The sequence below is a fragment of the Branchiostoma lanceolatum genome, chromosome 19 (genome assembly GCF_035083965.1).
Source record: "Branchiostoma lanceolatum isolate klBraLanc5 chromosome 19, klBraLanc5.hap2, whole genome shotgun sequence".
Classification (NCBI taxonomy): domain Eukaryota; kingdom Metazoa; phylum Chordata; class Leptocardii; order Amphioxiformes; family Branchiostomatidae; genus Branchiostoma; species Branchiostoma lanceolatum.
Genome location: NC_089740.1, coordinates 5,460,718 through 5,480,340, shown reverse-complemented (window position 1 = coordinate 5,480,340; position 19,623 = coordinate 5,460,718). Strand labels below are relative to the sequence as shown.

General features: G+C 42.0%; 2 protein-coding genes across 3 annotated transcripts; both read right to left on the bottom strand.

Moving 5' to 3' along the window:
• Positions 1-4,862: 4,862 nt before the first annotated feature.
• On the bottom strand, positions 4,863-7,816 carry LOC136424974 (potassium channel subfamily K member 9-like). Its single transcript, XM_066413632.1, has 4 exons — positions 7,725-7,816; positions 7,110-7,258; positions 6,150-6,268; positions 4,863-5,047 (listed from the first exon to the last, which is right to left on the bottom strand). Exons 1-4 carry the CDS (start codon positions 7,781-7,783, stop codon positions 4,877-4,879), a joined length of 498 nt encoding a protein of 165 aa, XP_066269729.1. The 5' UTR covers positions 7,784-7,816; the 3' UTR covers positions 4,863-4,876.
• A 3,970-nt stretch (positions 7,817-11,786) lies between these two features.
• LOC136424966 (potassium channel subfamily K member 2-like) lies at positions 11,787-18,916 on the bottom strand. Of its 2 annotated transcripts, XM_066413622.1 has the most exons (7): positions 18,381-18,916; positions 16,930-17,100; positions 15,034-15,179; positions 14,057-14,145; positions 13,445-13,593; positions 12,787-12,896; positions 11,787-11,955 (listed from the first exon to the last, which is right to left on the bottom strand). In XM_066413622.1, the coding sequence occupies exons 1-7, from the start codon at positions 18,508-18,510 to the stop codon at positions 11,788-11,790; spliced, it is 963 nt and encodes a 320-aa protein (XP_066269719.1). In that variant the 5' UTR covers positions 18,511-18,916; the 3' UTR covers position 11,787. The 2 variants fall into 2 exon arrangements, with proteins under 2 accessions (XP_066269719.1, XP_066269720.1); XM_066413623.1 differs by lacking the exon at positions 16,930-17,100 and having other exon boundaries at positions 18,381-18,913.
• Between the last annotated feature and the right edge of the window lie 707 nt (positions 18,917-19,623).

Sequence of the window (19,623 nt, the reverse complement as noted above, 5' to 3'; positions counted from 1 at the left end):
CACACACACACACACACACACACACACACACACACACCAAAAACTGTATCTCCATTTTTCATGGAGGTAACAGGCAGTAAATGTTTGCCAGGCTAGAACATGTTTTTTTTTTAAAGCGGAACAAGAATTGTGTTATCTGATGACACTGAGCAGGGCACTTTTGTACCGACTCAACACATGATATGAGATTGAGAAGGAGATAAAAAACTTTCAATCCCTAACTTTGTAGCCTGGATGCCAGACTGCTTCCCGAGCTATAGCTTTGGTATTCTCAGCAAAGTTTGGACTGGCCTTGTCTTGCCTGGTAACCATTCCCATCTAGAGCTACCAGGCTATCGGAGAGATGGAATATTTTTTCCGTGACCCGAATATCATGCAGAAAAGGGTCAGCAAGACTCGGGTCGGTATTAACTACAGGTACTATGCTAGCCTGGTCACTATTCTCTACTCTCCAAGCAGAGCAAGGGTTTCGGCTGGTTTTTGACGTGTTTTTTAGGCGTTTTTGTCATGCCTTCTACTTTGTCATCGTTTTTGTTGTGTCGCCAACCCAAGAACGATGACAAAGTAGAAGGCAGGACAAAAACGCCTAAAAACACGTCAAAAACCAGCCGAAACCCTAGCTCTGCTTGGAGAGTAACTATTCTCCACGGGTAGGCTTAGGGGACCTTAGGGGTGTTTTACCGGGTCCAGCCTGCTAAGTATAGACCCGTTTCTGGTAGCCTGTCTTTTCAGCTGGCCTTTCGAATTCCCGTCGCCTCTTAAGCGTGGAGATGACTACAAGGCAATGTCAAATATGTGATTAAGAACTATTCCGTTACGCAACGTCTTGTCTGGTACAATAATGGAAATCATTCCTAGGATCTCCTAGGTCTTGTTGAAAACTACTAAGACGCTTTGATGTGGTTGAGCTAGCTCTTAATCAAGAGCTATTTTAGAGACAGTGCCTTTGAGCGGTTAGGGGGACACATGTACACTTTTATACTCTCCAAGCAGAGGAGTGGGACCGGTTGGTTTTTGGCGTGTTTTTAGGCGTTTTGGTCGGGCTTTCTATTTTGTCCCGTTTTCTTGTGGGTTGGCGACATAAAGAAAACGGAAAATAGAAACCCGGCCGACAAAAACGCCTAAAAACACGTGGAAACCAGCCGGACCCATTCCTCTGCTTGTGGGTTGGTGACATAAAGAAAACGGGAAAATAGAAAGCCCGACAAAAACGCCTAAGAACACGTCAAAAACCAGCCAGACCCGTTCATCTGCTTGGAGAGTAACACTTTAATAAATACTTCGGTTTGTACATGTATGTAGTACAACGTTCTTTTGAAAGCCGTTTGGAATAATAAACGTCCGCGAAAGGGCAAAAGGTGGAGCGTCTTGACCCTAGGGCTTCTTTGCTGGAACACAAGAAAAGATGCCAGTGGAAAACACTCCGGGTGGCCTTTTAATCAAGCAAGTTGATTTACTTGTTCACATTGAATGTTTGAAATGATTAAAACATGATTACTAGAGGGAGAATAGTAGACAAAGTCTAATGTATGTCAGAATTCGCCTTAAAATGATCCTAACATATCGTAAACAAAGTCAAAACATATAGTGAAGCCGTCTTAAGATTCAGCTGTTTTGATACACTAGCTATCTACTCTAAAAGGGAAAATGTTTGCGGTGATTTTATGTTCACGTTTTTCACGGCAACGTCTTCAGGGCAAACTCCAAACCACCGCTAACATGTTTCCCTTTACGCGAAACCATGTATAGCGGTTTTAGCCATGGACTTAAAACCACCGAGAACACTTAATTTTCTTCCAACCGCGAAATGTAATTCCTGCGAACATTTCCCCTTTTACAGTATTGTGTTTGGAGTGACAGGACATCAGTCACTAGGTTCAAGGATGGCAGCAAAAACGGCGGGAAAACTTTCCGCCAGACCTTTCGCGGTCGGTGCCAGAGTTGTTTGCAGACTGTTTTATCGTTCTGCGGTGAGGAGAGGGTTGATGGCATGAAAGTACATGAATAAGACAAGTAGTGTTCGTCTGTTTTTAGGCGTTTTTGTCGGGCTTTCTACTTTGTCATGTTTTTTTTAATCTCTGTGTGGTTTAGTCAGTGTGGCAACATTTCCTTAGGCATGTAGTAAGATTAAGAGCCATAGAAGCTACTTTATGCCATCAAAGTTACCTTTATTTCATAGTTTCTCTTCCCTCAGCAATAGAAAACAACACATTCGCTGCAATCGGGGCAATCGACGCCCTTTCTCTCTGTGTGTCAAGGGCGTCACTATGCGGATTACGAAAGAATAGCACATAAGTAATGTTGGCAATACGATTTTACATAAGATATTTAAGAGCGACCCCTAGCAGTCAATGAAATAAATGCCACAGGTTGACTAGAGCTTCGTGATAGCTGCAATTGGAAAAAGGGGCCCTGCCGGGTAGTTAACGGGCATGACCCCTGCGTGGCATCGTGTGACACCCTGCGGCTGCTTAACTCAGACTTAAAATCAACACGGTTCCCGGTAACAAATAGACACCATGACAGTATACCCAAAACAACATGAGTTTAATATCAGCACTGTAGTAAAATTCTCTTGTAATGCTTGCCTGACTAGTTTCACCCTATAACATTAAAAGAAATTCATATATTTCAAACAAATCTTAGTATATTAGATATATAGATATCAGATATAACTCTAGGTCTATAACTTGTTGTTAAAAATGTTTAGAATGTCATACATCTTCAAAATCACCAAGATATAAAAAGTAATCTAGCCTTATTCTCATTTCATTAAAAAACAGTTATAGATCTAGAGAATATTGTACATCATATCAAACAAAAATATTAACGTTTCACCTTTTCTATCACCATATTGTCACACAGAAATCAAGATATGACAAATACATACATCTATATTGTTACAACTGACTTTTACATACATAACAAACGTAACAGATAATAAACTCACTGGATGTCAGGTTTGAAAAATTCACTTGAAATTAACTGTTTGACTCTTTAGAAGTGAAATAATACTGCAATATTACCCTTAACAAATCCCAGGTGGGATAAAAAACCCAAACTAGCTCTGGATAAAGGCAAATGTCAAAAGACACACTTTTGTCAATGTGAAAGCCCTCAAACTGCATAAACTATGATAACTTCAACACCAAGTTTTGGAGCTGGTGTACACTCTGACATGTTAGGTTTTGAAGGTTTATCTGCCATTTGGAGCGACAATCAAGTATGACCCTAGCATGTACTGACAACTGATTAGACTTGTGTGAGACTTATACACAACAGAATAAAACATTCCATAACTTATGAAAGAGCGCCAAACCCCATATAGAAAATTGACAATATTCTATATGTCAATATATATAATTGACATTTAGAATTCTATATGTCGCAAAATTAAGGCGTCTTAAGGCAAAAATGCAGACACTGGCTCTCCAAAGCACCCGTTGCCAAGCAAAAAAAGTTGCCTAGCAACAGTTGCTATGTAAAAGCAGGTTTCCCCACCCCTAGAATTGTTTCTATTGTTGTATAGAACATTTACGCCAAGTTTCATGCTTTTACCAGAATTTGAACAATTTTTGCACCAATCGCCTAGACTAATACTGCATGAACTGTTTAGTATCTACTCTAGACTGCATGTGGTCTGCAGTGTAACAAACATGGCTCCTGAGTGAGATTAGTAGTTAGCTGTTGGTGTTATGCTCCAATAGCACGGCAAACTTGCAGTAACATATCAGACTAGTTAATATAAAAATGTATTGTTAAAGAGCATTGTTCTTTGAGCACCTCCACCTATATTTTCATACCAGTCTCAGAGTATGGATCTTTACCTTCTGAATGATGCTCAAAATACTGTATTTATAGAACTGTTCGCAATGGTTTAATAGGTGATTTCTCCATCGCGAGTTCATGACACCGCAAATATGCATTTTGTGTGAAAGTCCTTGTCGGAAGAAACAGGTATCAGACTGGCCTCAAGGAGGTTATCCACTATTCTGTGTATATGGAGGGCAACAGGTTCGAATGGTTACACCTCTATGTTCCGATACCCCTACAATGTACATGTAGGTTCCAACACCCCCAAAGCCTGACCCAAACCCCAATGCAGGGGTGTCGGAACATACTGTAAAGGCAGAATTGTTTATGATGGTTTTAAGTTCATGTTTTCCGTGGTGAACTCTTTACCATGAACTTAAAACCACCACAAAAAGCTGTTCCATTGTGTGACTGTAGCGCTACAATTGTTTCAAACTCAAAACCACTGCTAACAATCCAATTTCCCCCTACCGCAAATTTAAACCCCCGCAAACATTTCTGCATTTACAGTATTGGCATCGGAACAGACGGGTATCCCCATTCGAACACAAATATACACAAGATACTGCTCCCTCACCATCCAAGGCACAAAATCAGCATGTACATGTAGAGCACACTTGGGTTGTTGGTAGGGGTGGATACCGGTTCGGCTTAATAAGGTCCAAGTCCAAGTTTAGGTCCAGAGATTTAGGTTCAGGTCCGGACCTGAACCTGGACCTGATCCTGTCCAGTTGATGTTTTGTTTTATCAGAACAATATTAAGCAAAGAGAATTAATACTGACACACACAACTATAAAAGTTTCTTGTTGAGAAGACTTTCAAAATAAACCAGTGTTTGATATTTGAATGTTGCACTTATCTTAAATGCCTTTTTTGTCAAAGGGAAGACTCAAAACACTTTTTATCAAACAAAATAGAAAATACATTTGTACTTTGTTCAGGTTTTTTTGGACTCAGGTTTTTGGCTTTCAGGTTTTTTGGACTGGGTTCCTGGATGTTATAAAGGTCCGAATCAGGTCCAGCGAACCGGTATCCACCCCTAGTTGTTGGTCTTTCTCTATCTCAAGCCTGATTGGCCAGAAGGGTGCCCCTTGGCACTTGTTCTGGTTCTGGATCTTCTTCCTTCTGCACCTGCTGTCCTTCCGGCCGAACCGGGGGCAGGACGTCTGCAATCAGGTACCAGAGAGTTGCCACCCACGTCATGCCAACCAGGATGTAGCAGAACTTGCACAGCTGAAAGCGGTTGAATGAGAAATTCATTATGTAATTGTTCCTGTGGTATTCTCCAATAGACAGTTTTGTCCATAGGGTGTAGGTATGAAAGGTAACAAAGGTAAAGGTAATCCCATTTTGGGAACGGGTTTTGTTCGCGTTAAGAATTTTCGCGTACGCGTGGAAAATTTTCGCGTAAGAAATTTGAAATGGAGAATTTATTTATAGGTTCAAAATATCAAAGTAATTTTGTCATCAAAATTTTTCTCCGTTGGGAATAGACTTGAGTCCCTTGGGAATCAACTTCTTTTTTTTTTTAGATTTCAAAAATCCTTTGAAATCTTTTGGGCATGAAACCTTAGATATGTAAACCTTCAATTCCCTTCGGATCAACTAATTTGTATATTCTAACGCGCAAATGATCAAAATTACAGGCAAACATTTCCCCTGCATGGGTGTGGGCAGGGTGTGGTGTGGTTTGGTGTGTGCTATTCCCAAGGGACTCAAGTCTATTCCCAAGGGAGAAAAATTTTGATGATAAAATTACTTTGATATTTTGAACCTATGAATAAATTCTCCATTTCAAATTTTCAACGCGAAAATATTCCACGCGAAGGCGAAAATTCTTAACGCGAACAAAACCCCAACCCCCCATTTTGAGTCTTTTTGAGTCCGTAGGGGCAGTGGGTTGTTATCCACTGTGTCTAGGGCACAGTATTGGAAGGAAGAGCCCATCCCTCTCCTTCCACCTTCTTTAACCTCCCAAACTGAAGATAGGTACCCATTCTTAACCCTGAGTGGAGTCAGGAAAGTCATGTTAAATGGCTTTTCCAAGGGCACAACATTGGTGGCATGTCAGAGGATTTGAACCCAGTACCTCTAGGATCTGGGCCAAACACAATGCCACATATGAATTTTTCCCACAGAAAAGATAATTTGATTTTGATTCATAGAGACCTATTCCTTGGTAAAATTCTTTTACAATCACACTTCAATCTAAGCCTAGTTGGTACATTTACAGTTGGTTGGTACACAAAACAGGAGTGTGTATCTCAAAACATTGCGTATATAGGCTACACCCCTGAGGCACCGCCAAAAAATAGAATATAACTTTTTGACTCACAATGTAGAAGTTGAAGGCAGGCAGGTTGGGGTCGGCCTCCACACCAGCGTACCTCTGGCCTGACACCAGGTCTCCGAACCCGATGGTGGTGACACTCACAAAGGCATACCACATCCCATCTGAAATCAACAAATGACTTAGAGGAGGGTCTACATGGGGGGTCCCTACAACACTTTACTCTGAATTCAGAAGAACCCCCTATGGGGGTTTCCCTAAATCAAGGAAGGCGATTATGCAAAATTTGTTCGCCTTGCTACGAATTATGTGACTAAGACGGCTTTCCCTACGAATTACAGGAAATAAAATTGGGCCATTTATGTCTTACCAAAAAGAGCATGCAGGCCCTCTTAGAGATGGTTGACGCCATAAACTTTCTGCAACCAAAGCGGCTATCTCAACTGGACTGTGCGATGGTTTGCGCCAACTTTAAGGAAGCCTGCCGTAATTTGGTGCTGTCCTGTGAGATACCCACTTTATGATCCAGTGCTCAGTGTTCTATTTGCATAAATTGACCTCAGAGCAGTGGTGGGTTACTCTTTCCATTGACTGCATGATGCTGCTCAGTCGAAAAGTTGGGTAAGTCCCATTTTTCCATTGTTTTGGGAAAAATAGTTTCATCACAAAAAGTGTGAACAAAAAATCACTCCAATTATTTCACCTGTCCAGTGACACACAATAGGGATGTCCCTGTAGCACATAATTAATAGGACCCTCACAATTTAGCTCCTGGTTCCTATTACTATTTATTAGTTGGTAAATGGGAGAAACCGGTTCAAATCTGGGGAAGGGTATCCTGGTTGGAGCTACATTCGTCTTTCGGAAGGGACGTAAAATGGGGGTCCCCCGATCGAAGAGATGCCTTGAGCACGTTAAAAGGCACTACAACAGCTCATTACTCAGATGGGTACCTACTGGCTATACTTCAGATGAATGATAACAGATGCAATAGAGGAAGCTTACCACTAAAGCTCCAATCCTCCAGCTGTGCAAAGATGGCGCCGGGGATCATCAGGATGAAGAAGAGCCCGAAGAGTTCCACCAGCATCACGGTAACGGTACGACGGCCGTACGGTCCCGGTACGCCGCGTAGGAAACGGTCCTCTCCTGCCCTGTTAATACAATGTACAGTTTTCACTCACAAAGCAGTCTAGAGCAAGTCTAGCAGTAGATTGCACATTTGGTGGTTCATCGGAATGTTGGACAAATGGTGGACAACTCAAGCGATGGTGGGAAGTGTGTATATTTTAAGACTTTCTCACGGCACAATAAAGTCACATTCATACATTGTAAATATCTGTGTGCTGTGGTATTACATAAAAGGTAGATTCAACTTATAACCTAGAAATATGACCAAATCAGCGACTTTTTTTAAAATGTTTTGATCAGTGGGATACTACTACCTTTAAGACTGTTTTCTATATACAATGTCCTGAATTATCACAATAAATATTTAAAAACAGGGATACCCTGATTTTTTAATGTTTGACTTCTTGTCCCTTCACCATATTCTGAGGCTGAAGAAATCATACAACATCACTAATATTGTAGATCATAATTCTACAAACATGAACTCACAAGACAAGGTCGCTGACTTTGCTCCCAAAGATTGCCAGGATGTAGATGACAAGCGGCATCCCAAAGTTTGCGCAGACTGCCGTGAAGACCTGGAAAGGTATTATCATTATGGCATATCAATCTATGTTATGTATGTACCTAACAAGATGAGGGATAGCTAGCAATAACAATTTAGCATCAACTTCATACCTTTTCTACAATGTAGTCAAACCTGCCCAGGGGACTAATAAAATCTAGTCTATGTCATAGTATGTCGACAGGTGGTCACTCTACTGGTATATCTACAGAATCCTTTACTGGTAGCGCTATAGTCACACGATGGAACGGCTTTTCGCGGTGGTTTTATGTTCTCAGTAAAGAGTTCACCGCAAAAACCCGTACGTTTTATCAAACCACCACAAACATTTCTGCATTTACAGTATCTTTTTAATAGCTGCAGATAGTGACATATACAGAAAAACACATGCACAGCGACATGTATTGTGGGTAATATGTCAAAGGTGAAGGCCCCTGAGACATATGAAGCAAAACACATCTGGAGTTCTGGACATTGTTATGCAAATTGAGACACGGTCGAGACGAGAACTGTTTACTTTATCTTTGACCTTGCGTATGGATATTCGGAATTGTGAACAGCCTTATAGGTTTTGCCCCAGAGGCATCACCAAAAACCCACCTTGGCAAACGTGGTGACGGGTACTATGTGCCCATAGCCTATGGTTGTGATGACTGACACCATGTAGAAAAAGGACTCAAAATAGGATCTCGGCACGATTGGGAAGGGAGCCGTGGCATTTCTATTTTCTGTAGGAAAAAAAAAAGAGAATTATTAATCAAACTTCAAAGGACATTTATGTTAATGCAAAACATTCTAACATATTGCATGAAATCAGCATATTTCTTAGTTTCGTGAGCTTCATGCTAGCCTAAATTGCAGCTGCAGATCTTTAAAAAAATAAAATGGTTTGACCTTTGACATTGTGACCTGGTTAGAACTTAGATATCCCCATTGGCACACACACACACACAAAAATAAGTTTGGATGTTTTGAATGCAATCAATCCTTTTAATATTCTATACGGGAGCTACAGTGGTAAAAAAATAAGAATATATGGTTAACGGCCCTCCCCCATTTACACATGACACCTACCCATCCCTGGTGAATACTGGACGGTCCCGTCACGCACAGAACAAATGGCATTACAAAGTCTGTCCACATGAATTTGTCTGAACAAAGGGGCCTCTGTCCTTAAGAATGTCAAACCAATGGGTCAAAACGTAAAGAGACAAAACAAAAACGTAGAAAGGAAAAAAAACTGAGCTGTCTTATTGGCTGAACTGCTGATTAAATCAACTTTTATGAAATATAGGTCACGACTTTGCAAGATTTCGCTTGGTGTGGCCATATAAGGGCACTGATAGCAGGCTTGTACACATGTCCCAGAACCATACAACCCCACGACGTTTCTACAATCCCTCTTTATAAATGCTCTCTTATCATTGGCCAAACTGCTGATTAAATCAAACAATTTAAGGTCAATACATTACACCAAGGAGCATGGGGGGACTGACAGCAGGGCTAAGACACATGCATGTTTCAGAACCGTATGCTCTCTTTATATCATTGGCCGAACTGCTGATTAAATCAAACAATTTTTATGAATATTTACACCGATTTCAAATGATTGGCGTGGTCATAGGCGCTCTGAACGCAGCTCCACGGTCTATATATGTCACTGAGGCCCAAACGGAACAACCGGGCATGCATGCAAGAAATGTGAGAACAATCCCTGTTTACAAACTTACCTGTGTAGTTTCTGAAAAACTCCCTTGCTGCGTCAGTTTTGTTGCCGTCCTTTAGCCACCAGGCGTCTACCCATGGTTCGAGAGCGTGGAACATCCCAGCACATATGAACAGGTACACGAACAAAAGGACGACCAACAGGGCTAGTCTAACGTTGTGATCCATGGCTTTGGTTCCCTGTGTTTTTCTCCAGCTCCTAAAAAGTTCACTACAGCTCAGAACGCATGCGCCAGTGGATCCCCACGCCTGACCCCAGAAACGACCTATCGGACGTTGACCCCTTGTCGGTGCAGTCCAACCGACTTGAGAACTCTCCAAGCAGAGGTTAGGCTCCGGTCTGTATTGGACGTCTTTTATGCGGTTTTGGCGGGCTTTCTGTTTTGTCAAGTTTTCTTTTTTGTCTGGCTGGAGAACGAATAAAAGGCCCGGTCCAAAACAAGTCGGAGCTAAACCTCTGCTTGGATACTGGTGTTTCGCACCGTTGTTGAACAACACAACTTACCAAACGAAAAGCAGCACTTTAAAACTTTACCAGCAGTGATGATTTTCGTAAAATTCGGACATATTGCAACAAACTGAGAATAAAAATGGGTCTTCCTATCTGACAGACCATATCATTGAATGTCAAGAACTAAGAAGAACACTGTATGGCTAACGCTTTGTAATAGCCTTCGGCTAGTTGGGTTTAAGCCCTGGATGTATACTTTTTTTTTACAGCCAAATAAATCAATCAAAATCAAACGGAGTAGTTTTGTTCTGTAATTATTACATTGATACACTGTTGGAACTCTAAAAAACTTGTAGGTACTAATATCACATACTGTAAATGCAGAAATGTTCGCGCTGGTTTTATGTTCGCGGTTTTCACGGCGACCGTTTCACCGCGAACCTAATCAAAACCATCCCGAAAATTTTTTGTCCAATACTGTGGCAGTATGTGACTATAGCACTGACGTGAACTTAAAACCACGGCGAACACTGATTTTCCCTTTATTGCGCGAAATACAAAACACGCGAACTTAAATGCATGTACAGTATTAGCATGTGTTAATTCCTGAATAAACAAATAAAGTTGAAAGCTGAAAGCGTCGAATACAGCTTGCCAAGTAAAGTATTGAGCTGTACCAAGTCTTCAACGCAAGTAAAACTTGATTGATATCGTCATTCTCTCTACAGAAGGAAACACGTGATATATTCGCAGAGTAAACCATTGCCTCCCCCGTATAAGATACTACACACGCATATATGTATACAACTATGATCTATGCGTCAATATCTTCTTTAAAAACAGCAATAAAAACATATGCCAACCTTCCGAAATACATTCCATACTAAAATATCCTACAGGCCAAGTATATCAAATCTATAACTGCATCCCCTCTCACGGATAGCTATTCTGTTAGTTTATATAGACACACAGTTAGATGTTTCTTATATAATAACTGTTTCTTATATAATAACTTTCATGCAACGAACCTTACAACACAACCTGAGATAGAAGCTACACAAGTTTCGGACCATTGTCTTCAAAGTCAGATCCTGATATTACATCGAAGATCTATCCTTAGCCATTACAAAATGGTATGTTCATGTATATTAGTATAGTAACGTTCAATGCCCGTGTTCCTGATATATTCATATCACCGGCCCAGCACTGGCCTGACAGAGGTTTTCACTCTTTGTAAAGAACCAAAGTAATATTAGGCCCAAAATATGGAAATGGAAAAAAAAATGCTGAAATCTTTATGGTAGTGACATTTACTAACACAACCTAGCACATTTGCGTAATAATTTCATACTTTGAGCATTATCAAAACAGCGCAAAACGTGCCGTACGATGATTATCTTAGTTTCGCGAGCCTACAAAACACCCGCCGACGATTTTCAGTGAGTTCTCACATCACAACGACGTCGTATTTCTGCATGATGGACGTCGCTATACTTTGTGATACTGTTGTTTGAACTAGTCATGTATAGAAAAGCTTTCAAAATCTGATTTTCGGGCCCTAATATTGCTTGGGTTTCCTTTAAAATAAAGGATAAAATGGTCAGTAATTTCTTATCAAAGAGATTTTAAAAATTTCTTTATCTTAATTTCTAATCTGCTTCCACACAGCGGTTACAAGTTTACAGCGGTAAGACGATCCCAAGCAGATACGGGGGCTCAAGCAGATACGCCCCCCCCCCCCCCAGAAAAAAAAATTGAAAAAAAAATCGCTAGTTGGAAGGACTGCAACGGAGTCTATGACGTTTTATGGTCTAAGCCTGTGCTGGTAACAGCTCTCCTTGTCTGTCTGCTGGCTCGTCGGAATTCACCAGTTCGGAGGCTTCCGGTTTGGCTTCCGTATCCGGCATGACGTCAGCCAGGAGGATCCATAGGGTGGCCACCCAGCTCAGAGCGATGATGTAATAACAGAACTTGCAGAACTGTCGAAAACAACAACAACATGTTAATGAACATTCAACAGATACGCCACGTATCCGTAACAATATGTTAACCACCCCTCAACAGAGACGGCGGGCGGTATCAACTTCCTGGAACTTGTGACCAGTCAGCTGATGCCACGTGTCCGTAACAATATGTTAACCACCACTAAACAGAGACGGCGGGCGGTATCAACTTCCTGGCACTTGTGACCAATAGGCTGACGCCACGTGTTCGTAACAATATATTAGCCACCACGTCAAGAGACGGCAGGCGGTATCAACTTCCTGGCACTTGTGACCAATCGGATGACGCCACGTGTTCGTAAATATGTTAACCACCCCTCAACAGAGACCGCGGGCGGTATCAACTTGCTGGCACTTGTGACCAATCGGATGACGCCACGTGTCCGTAACAATATGTTAACCACCCCCCAACAGAGACAGCGGGCGGTATCAACTTCCTGGCACTTGTGACCAATCGGCTGACGCCACGTGTCCATAACAATATGTTAACCACCCCCCAACATAGACAGCGCGCGGTATCAACTTCCTGGCACTTGTGACCAATCGGCTGACGCCACGTGTCCGTAACAACATGTTTACCTCTACTCAACAGAGACGGCGGGCGGTATCAACTTCCTGACACTTGTGACCAATCGGCTGACGCCACGTGTACGTAACGTCACGTGACCTTGGTGATTGGTCCCAATGAAGACTGCAGTAGGATAGTCGAAAATTTAAAGCACTATTTTTCTTATTAAACTTACGGATCCTTAGCAAGACAAATCTATCTCTTTGCAATTGACTTGAATGTATAAACATTTTTCTCACCACGTAGATGCCAAACTTCGCGTCAAATGCAAAGAAGGACTCGGAGTAACCGCCGTACAGGTCTCCGAACCCGATGGTCGAGACGCTCACGAACAGGTACCAAGTTGCATCTGCAAAGAATACCAGAGGGCATGCGTCACATCCGGTTCTATCAGTTTTGGTCGCTCAAAGGTCGCCGTCGCGCGTGTCCGTCTCGTAAATGGTCGTTGCCATTTGAAACAGTCGTTGCCATTTGAAACGGTCGTTGCCATGTCACTGCCGGACAGGCCGATACCCTTTCGAAGCGTTTCATAACTTTTGTGACTGGCTGACAAGAAGCAAAAACGTATATACATGTATAAAGCAAACTTTCAATTATAGATTTACGACAGTATCGTGATAAATGGTAGAAGTATTATCTAAAAAAGAATCTGCTCCATACCACATCGGGTTCGAACCAAAGTCAAAAGTAAACCCCCATCAAAGCATCACGGTACGAACCGTGCTAATACACATAAAGCTACTAGACGTAAAAAGGCGACGACCGTTTGAAAAACCGACGACCGTTTGAAAAGGCAACGACCGTTTGAAAAGGCGACGACCGTTTGAAAAGGCGACGACCGTTACGAGACGGAAATTAGCATCGCCGTCAAGAAGAAAAGGTAGCCTCTGATCTTACCGCCGTAAGACCACCCCTCCACGTTGGTGATGATGGCGGCAGGGATGAGGATGAAGAGGAAGAGTCCGATCAGCTCCACCAGGAGCAGCGTCACGGTCCGGCGGCCGTACGGGCCGGGAACCCCGCTGAAGAACCGGGACTCTCCCGCCCTGCAGATACAGCCAAACTTTAGTCCAATTAACGTAAAATTAACTGACTCATCAATAGCATGTGGAAACTAGAGAGCCATAACACATTCTTCTGCAGTAATTAAGACTCTACGGGCTTCTTCGGGATCAATTATACTACTTCGGTCACGTGACTCCATTAGTGGGCGAAAGGTGATCGAATCGAAATTCCTACCAATGACTGTAGTCACAAGTCACGTGACCGAAGTAAAGGTGTCATTCATCCTGATGAAGGCAATAGATTCGAATTCGGCCAGAAAATCTGTGATTCTTGATGATTCTTATGTTAGAGCAAAGTTTAGATCATTACAATATCATACACCAATACCACGTTAAAAATCCAACTAACGTATTCAATTATCAAAGAAACGAATATTTCCAGGTATAGTAGATAAGAAACAAACAGTCTGATAACAAAAAGAACAACATCTTATGCTGTACTTACTCCACAAGATTGGCCACTTTTCTGCCGATGATCGCCAAGATGTAGAAAAACGCTGGGATGCCAAAGTTAGCGAAGACAGCCGTGAAGAACTGTGAAGAAACCAAAAACACAGAGAACTTTAAAGGTCACGTTAATTGTACGATTCGGCAGCAGTAACGTTTAAGTATAGCCTATGTTTACACAAGCTCTCGCTAGGGGGCGGTTACAGTCGGGCCGGCCGCTAGGAGCGCGGTCTAGTCAGGCTACGTTATAGTATAAGATGGTGCACGTGAATATATAGCCTCGACCTGCTCCAGCTTCCGCCGGACTTTTTTCAAACAACTACGGCAGGTTTTCTAACAGCCACTAGGTTCTGATTTGCTTTCTGAGCTATCAGGAAAGGTCTGGATTCTATGGCTAGAGATTTGCATAATAGTGTACTCTAGCTATCATAACGCCGTATGAGTATAATGGAGAAGATTTGTTCGTCTATGCAGGTAGGAAAGTCCGATAGCCATTCCTCTTCTGTCATCATTGGCCTTCGTATGGGTCGTCGTACGTTGTTGTTTTGTCCTACGATGTCCTCAGCCGGGGTATCTGACAAGTATCTACGACAACCTTTCCTGTCACAAGACAGTTTTGCACGACAGGTTCACGACTGTCCCAAACATGTCTTCAATTAGCAGTGCCGTCGTAGACCTGCCGTAGGAAGACCGGCCGCCAAATTCACAAAGCACTCAACGAATTCCATCGACAAAAAACGAATCTTTTTACGCTTTGTAACTTTTATTGTCTTTTTAGTCATACTTGTACGGTATGGTATTCCCATTATAAAGTCAAGGGTAACACAAATTCAGTTTAGGACGCAGCAACGCCGCCAACGTGCCGCGGGTCCAGTGCTGAGAGGGGGGGGCTTTACGCACGGGATCATATCAGCCGTCCGACCAATACAGATACAGATATGCAGATATACATGCATATATTATAACTTGAGTAACCTTTGCGGCCCCTGTTACAGGATAGATGTGCCCGTAGCCTATGGTTGTGATGACCGTGGCGCAGAAGTAGAACGCTTCCATGTAGGACCGCGGCTCGAAGTCATACAGGGTGTCATTGCCTGCCCCGGTGACGTTTTGGACTCCATCTACAGAAAATGTTTTATTTAAATTGCATTTCACAGAATGATACAAAAAATAATACAAACGGAGAAAAAAAACGAAGTTCAGGAAAAAATAAACATAAGCCACGCATCCAAATTAATAAGTAAAGGTAGAAACAGAAATGAGCTACAACGTAAATATAAGTAATATCCATAATGATTACCATAACAGCATCATTGGCAAATAAATATAACAAAATCAATATCAACCAAAGACGACAGAATATTAGTATTAAACAAAAACTAATGTTGACAAAACAATGGCAAATGAATATTACAAAGTCCATATCAACAAAATATCAGAGCATAAATAACAAAAAGAACCAATAGTGACAAATCATTGAAAATGTTTTATTTTTAGTATTAGTTACAGTGTTTTTAAAAGCACGGATAACTGCCATTAGAAACAGTCTTCTTCTCACTTCTATATTAATAGTCATAAAGTGTTCCAATAAAATTCCTCATTGCGTGATAAATGAAACGCCCCCTGTAGTTCCAAAGAAACCTGCTAGGTGGCCCAAATAGTATGTCAGACCTTACCGACCACAAGTGCTACACGCCAACAAAAGATCGTGATCATAGCCTGTCCAGAACACGGGATATAAAAACCAGAAGTTCTGCTGCAGTGCCATAGAAAGTCGCTAGAGGGCCAAATTATACATATTCTTCCTTTTACCAATCCCTACCAACGTGGAAAATGTCATCAAGATCCATCTACGACTCCTCCAGTTGTGCCATTCACAGACAGATGGACAAACAGACAAACAGACAGACAGAGACACCCCCAAACATATCTTCTTGGTGAAGAAAAATACGTCAAGTTAGCTGTTTTGCAAGCTGGCCCTTATTCGGCATTTTGGATGGTGACATAAAGCCGGTGGCCCCGTATTTGAGGGAGCTTCACACCCCGAGCGTCAAAAAAACAACAACATCTGCGCGTAAAACTAAAAGAACCCAACACACTTACCGTTAAATTAGGGATAACCCGGTGCACTTGGCCAAATACACGAGCCGTAGCATGCAAAGCCGCATTGCACTACTAACACAAGCTACTAACACAAGCAACCAGGATTCCAGACTGTTTTACCAGTGTAGACCCGGTGCCCTTCAGGCCCTGGCAACTGTTCAGGCTAACTTTTGGCATGCTATTGATACCCTCCAGGCGTCACGTTTGACCTCTGACCTGTAAGGGTAAGAACAACATCGAGATTCCCTAAGAGACCGAATGTTTTAACAGGACACTCTGCATCTGGTAAAACGTGGTTTATTTATGTAGACTCCACAACTCCCGAAATTGCCGACAGAAAACGGTTACGGCTGGATTCTGGGCTGATGAATGGCTGGAGCCAATAAACGAAATACTCCTTTTGCGGTTTGTTTCTGTGCTCTTTTTAAACGCGCAAAGTATGAAATAATGATGCAAATGTGCTCATATGGGGAAGTAAATGTCAATTTCATATAGATTGCTCAGTTATCCAGAATATTTTCCAGTTTTACCCCCCTGAAATCGCTCAGGGCACCTTTAATAGAGACCGCGTGTCTAAATTGTCAGACAACTTCGAACAGTCCATGATCCACTTAGCCTGGATGCCAGACCCCCAAACTCTAAAATATCTTTCGTGTGGGATAGATATTTCAGAGTTTGGGGGTCTGGCATCCAGGCTATGATACACTTTGAGGTTTTAGATCCGTTTATAGATCTGCTTGGAAATGAGGTTTTGGGAGCATATTGTACCTAAATTGCTGTCTCTGGTATTGGGCCGAGTTGGCGAGGGATTCGGGCCGAGTTGACCAGGGCGGTGGTCCGAGTTGGCTGGGCTGAGTTGTTCGGAATCACCCGAGTCGTCCGACATCCCCCGTGGCCAACTTACTCCGCTGGTACGTTGCTTCACTTGCTTGTATCTGTCTACGAGGGTGGTACAAAAACAAACGCAATTTTTATGAAATGGGGTGAAATTCGGCACAAATGTAAAGGAACATCTCTTCTTGAGACTAAAGTATGTCACTATATTTTTCACATTTTTACCAGCGACCGAGTTGACTTCAAGTTGACCACACCCTTGAAAGCTTGTCGGAATCAAACAGCAGTAAAAGGGAAGTTCAATTAGCAGTTAAGTATGACCCACTTACAATTATTGTAGGAGACATGCACATGTATCAAAATGCGTATCTCTATATTAAGCCTCATGCTTAACTTGAAGTCAACTGGCTCAGTCGCTGGTAAAAATGTGAAAAATGCAGTGACATACTTACGTCTCAAGAAAAGATGTTCCTTTATATTTGTGCCAAATTTCAACTCATTTCCTACAAAAATTAACCTGCTATGGTAAAAATTGCGTTTGTTTTTGTACCACCCTCGTATTTGGCCAATTTCTCCCCTTTTTTCCAGCGACCCTGGTGATTATCAAAGTCCGATACAGCAAACTTGAATAGTAAAAGGTATAGGAAAAGGGCAAAGTCTTTGACCTTATATGAGGACAAAGCATGGTGCTTTTTCGATAATAGTGAAGTGCTAGCCTCCACCAGGCTCCACAGGTCGCTGGAAAAATAGTAGAGAAATTGGCCCAAAGGACGGATAACATACAGTTTGCGACCTATGACCTATAGGTTGCAAACTGTAACTTCTTTGACGGACCAACTCCTCTGGAATGCTATAGCTAGTGCAATGCGGCCTCACCAAGGTTCGCTTCTACAGCAAAGCATATCGGGCCATATATGCATCCTGGGTCACCCCTACTCTTCTCGTGAGTTGGGTTCTCTTACGTGCAGTTAACTCGTACTGTTTATTATATATATGAGATCTCTACCTACGTTCAAGACTATTTAAGTAAACTACACAATGAATATATTCTTAAAAAGCTAAAGGGCACAATTACATTGGAGTTCGCTGAATTGGTTTTAAATCGGATTTTGGCAGAGTGAAACCTGAGTTTCATATTGAGAATGTGAACAGGCCAAATCGGATAACTCCCTTTGAAAATAATCCAGCCTTCTTCTAGAATGTTTGTCATAAATGTAAACCATATTTAGGGGCGGGGCTTTTAGTCAAACCCCACTTGTAGTGGGTTCAGATTCACATGGACTCATGCAGACCATGGTTTGTTTGAACAATGAGGGTCATTGGTAAATCTGTTCAACAGATGGCTTCTTGAAGTATTGTCGAAAATATGTAGGTAGTTTTCTTACCTGTAACGTTTCCACCTTCGTCTTCCCACGGGAGCCAGCCAGGTTCTAAGGCGTGGAACAGTCCAGCTCCGATAAACATATAGGTAAACAGGGCGACGAAAAGAAGCAACAATCTCAAGTATTCGTTCATCTTGTACCTTGTAGTTGTAGCCAGACGTCACACGAAAAACTACAGAATAACAGGGCAAAATTTCAAGCTGTGGCACACAGAACCGTTTCCTTCGTTTGAAGTCCTGGACGATTTTTCAGACGAGATCGTTTGGTCAGGGGTTATCCTCTGCAGACGACTCGAAAGTAGTTAGACGAGTTTCAAACAATACATGACATCTGACTAATATGTACATTTAAAGTAGACGCATGCGTTAATAGTTCCAAAGACAAGCAAATATTTCTCTCAAAGTCTGAATGGCTTCCAGAATCCTCTAATCGAGCATGGAATTGTACCCATGCAAGGTAGAAGTTTAGAAGAATGTGGTTTGTGTATTGACCCGGAAGTCAGGTACTGACCCAACCCACAACAGTTCATCTAAACAAAGACGGAACGTACCATTATCAAAAGTGTAAAAAATGCATGAAGAAGAAATGGGATTCGAAATCTTTCCCGTATGGATTAAAACAAGAAACGATAGAAAAACTCCAAAGAAATGGACGTGAAAATGCTTATGTTGGAATGAACAAATCCCATATTGACTGCTCCCCTACAGACATAATGGAATGTGCCATTTACCTCAAGTGAACGACCTGTAGGTCGAACAACAACTAGCAATATGATAGATCAAGGAGGTAACCTCTTTGGATAGACAACGTCAAAACCTCGCACTCGAAGAGATCGAGGGTATGTAGGGTATAGTAGAGTAGAATAGTGTAGTATAGAGTAGAGTAGAGTAGATAAAAGTAGAGATTGGAGTAGAACAGAGCAGAGTAGAATGAAGTATATAGTACATGTAGTAGAGTAGAGCAGTGTAGTGAAGTCGAGCAGAAGTAGAGTAAAGTAGAGTAGAGCAGAGTAAAGTAGAGTAGAGTAGAATAGAGTAGAGAAGAGTAGAATAGAGCAGAGCAGAGCAGAGTAGAGTAGAGTAGAGTAGAGTAGAGTAGAGTAGAGTAGAGTAGAGTAGAGTAGAGTAGAGTAGAATAGAGTAGAGAAGAGTCGGGTAAAGTGGGGTAGAGAAGAGAAGAGCAGAGCAGAGCAGAGCAGAGCAGAGCAGAGCAGAGCAGAGTAGAGTAGAGTAGAGTAGAGTAGAGT

Coding starts and splice junctions, on each gene's coding strand:
- LOC136424974 (XM_066413632.1), bottom strand. CDS start 7,783: ATGCCGCTTGTCATCTACATCCTGGCAATCTTTGGGAGCAAAGTCAGC. Junction 6,269..7,109: donor GGAGGATTGGAGCTTTAGTG/GTAAGCTTCCTC, acceptor TGTTGATTTCAG/ATGGGATGTGGTATGCCTTT. Junction 5,048..6,149: donor CTGCCTTCAACTTCTACATT/GTGAGTCAAAAA, acceptor AACCGCTTTCAG/CTGTGCAAGTTCTGCTACAT.
- LOC136424966 (XM_066413622.1), bottom strand. CDS start 18,510: ATGAACGAATACTTGAGATTGTTGCTTCTTTTCGTCGCCCTGTTTACC. Junction 13,594..14,056: donor AAAGTGGCCAATCTTGTGGA/GTAAGTACAGCA, acceptor CTGTATCTGCAG/GGCGGGAGAGTCCCGGTTCT. Junction 12,897..13,444: donor GGAGGGGTGGTCTTACGGCG/GTAAGATCAGAG, acceptor TATTCTTTGCAG/ATGCAACTTGGTACCTGTTC.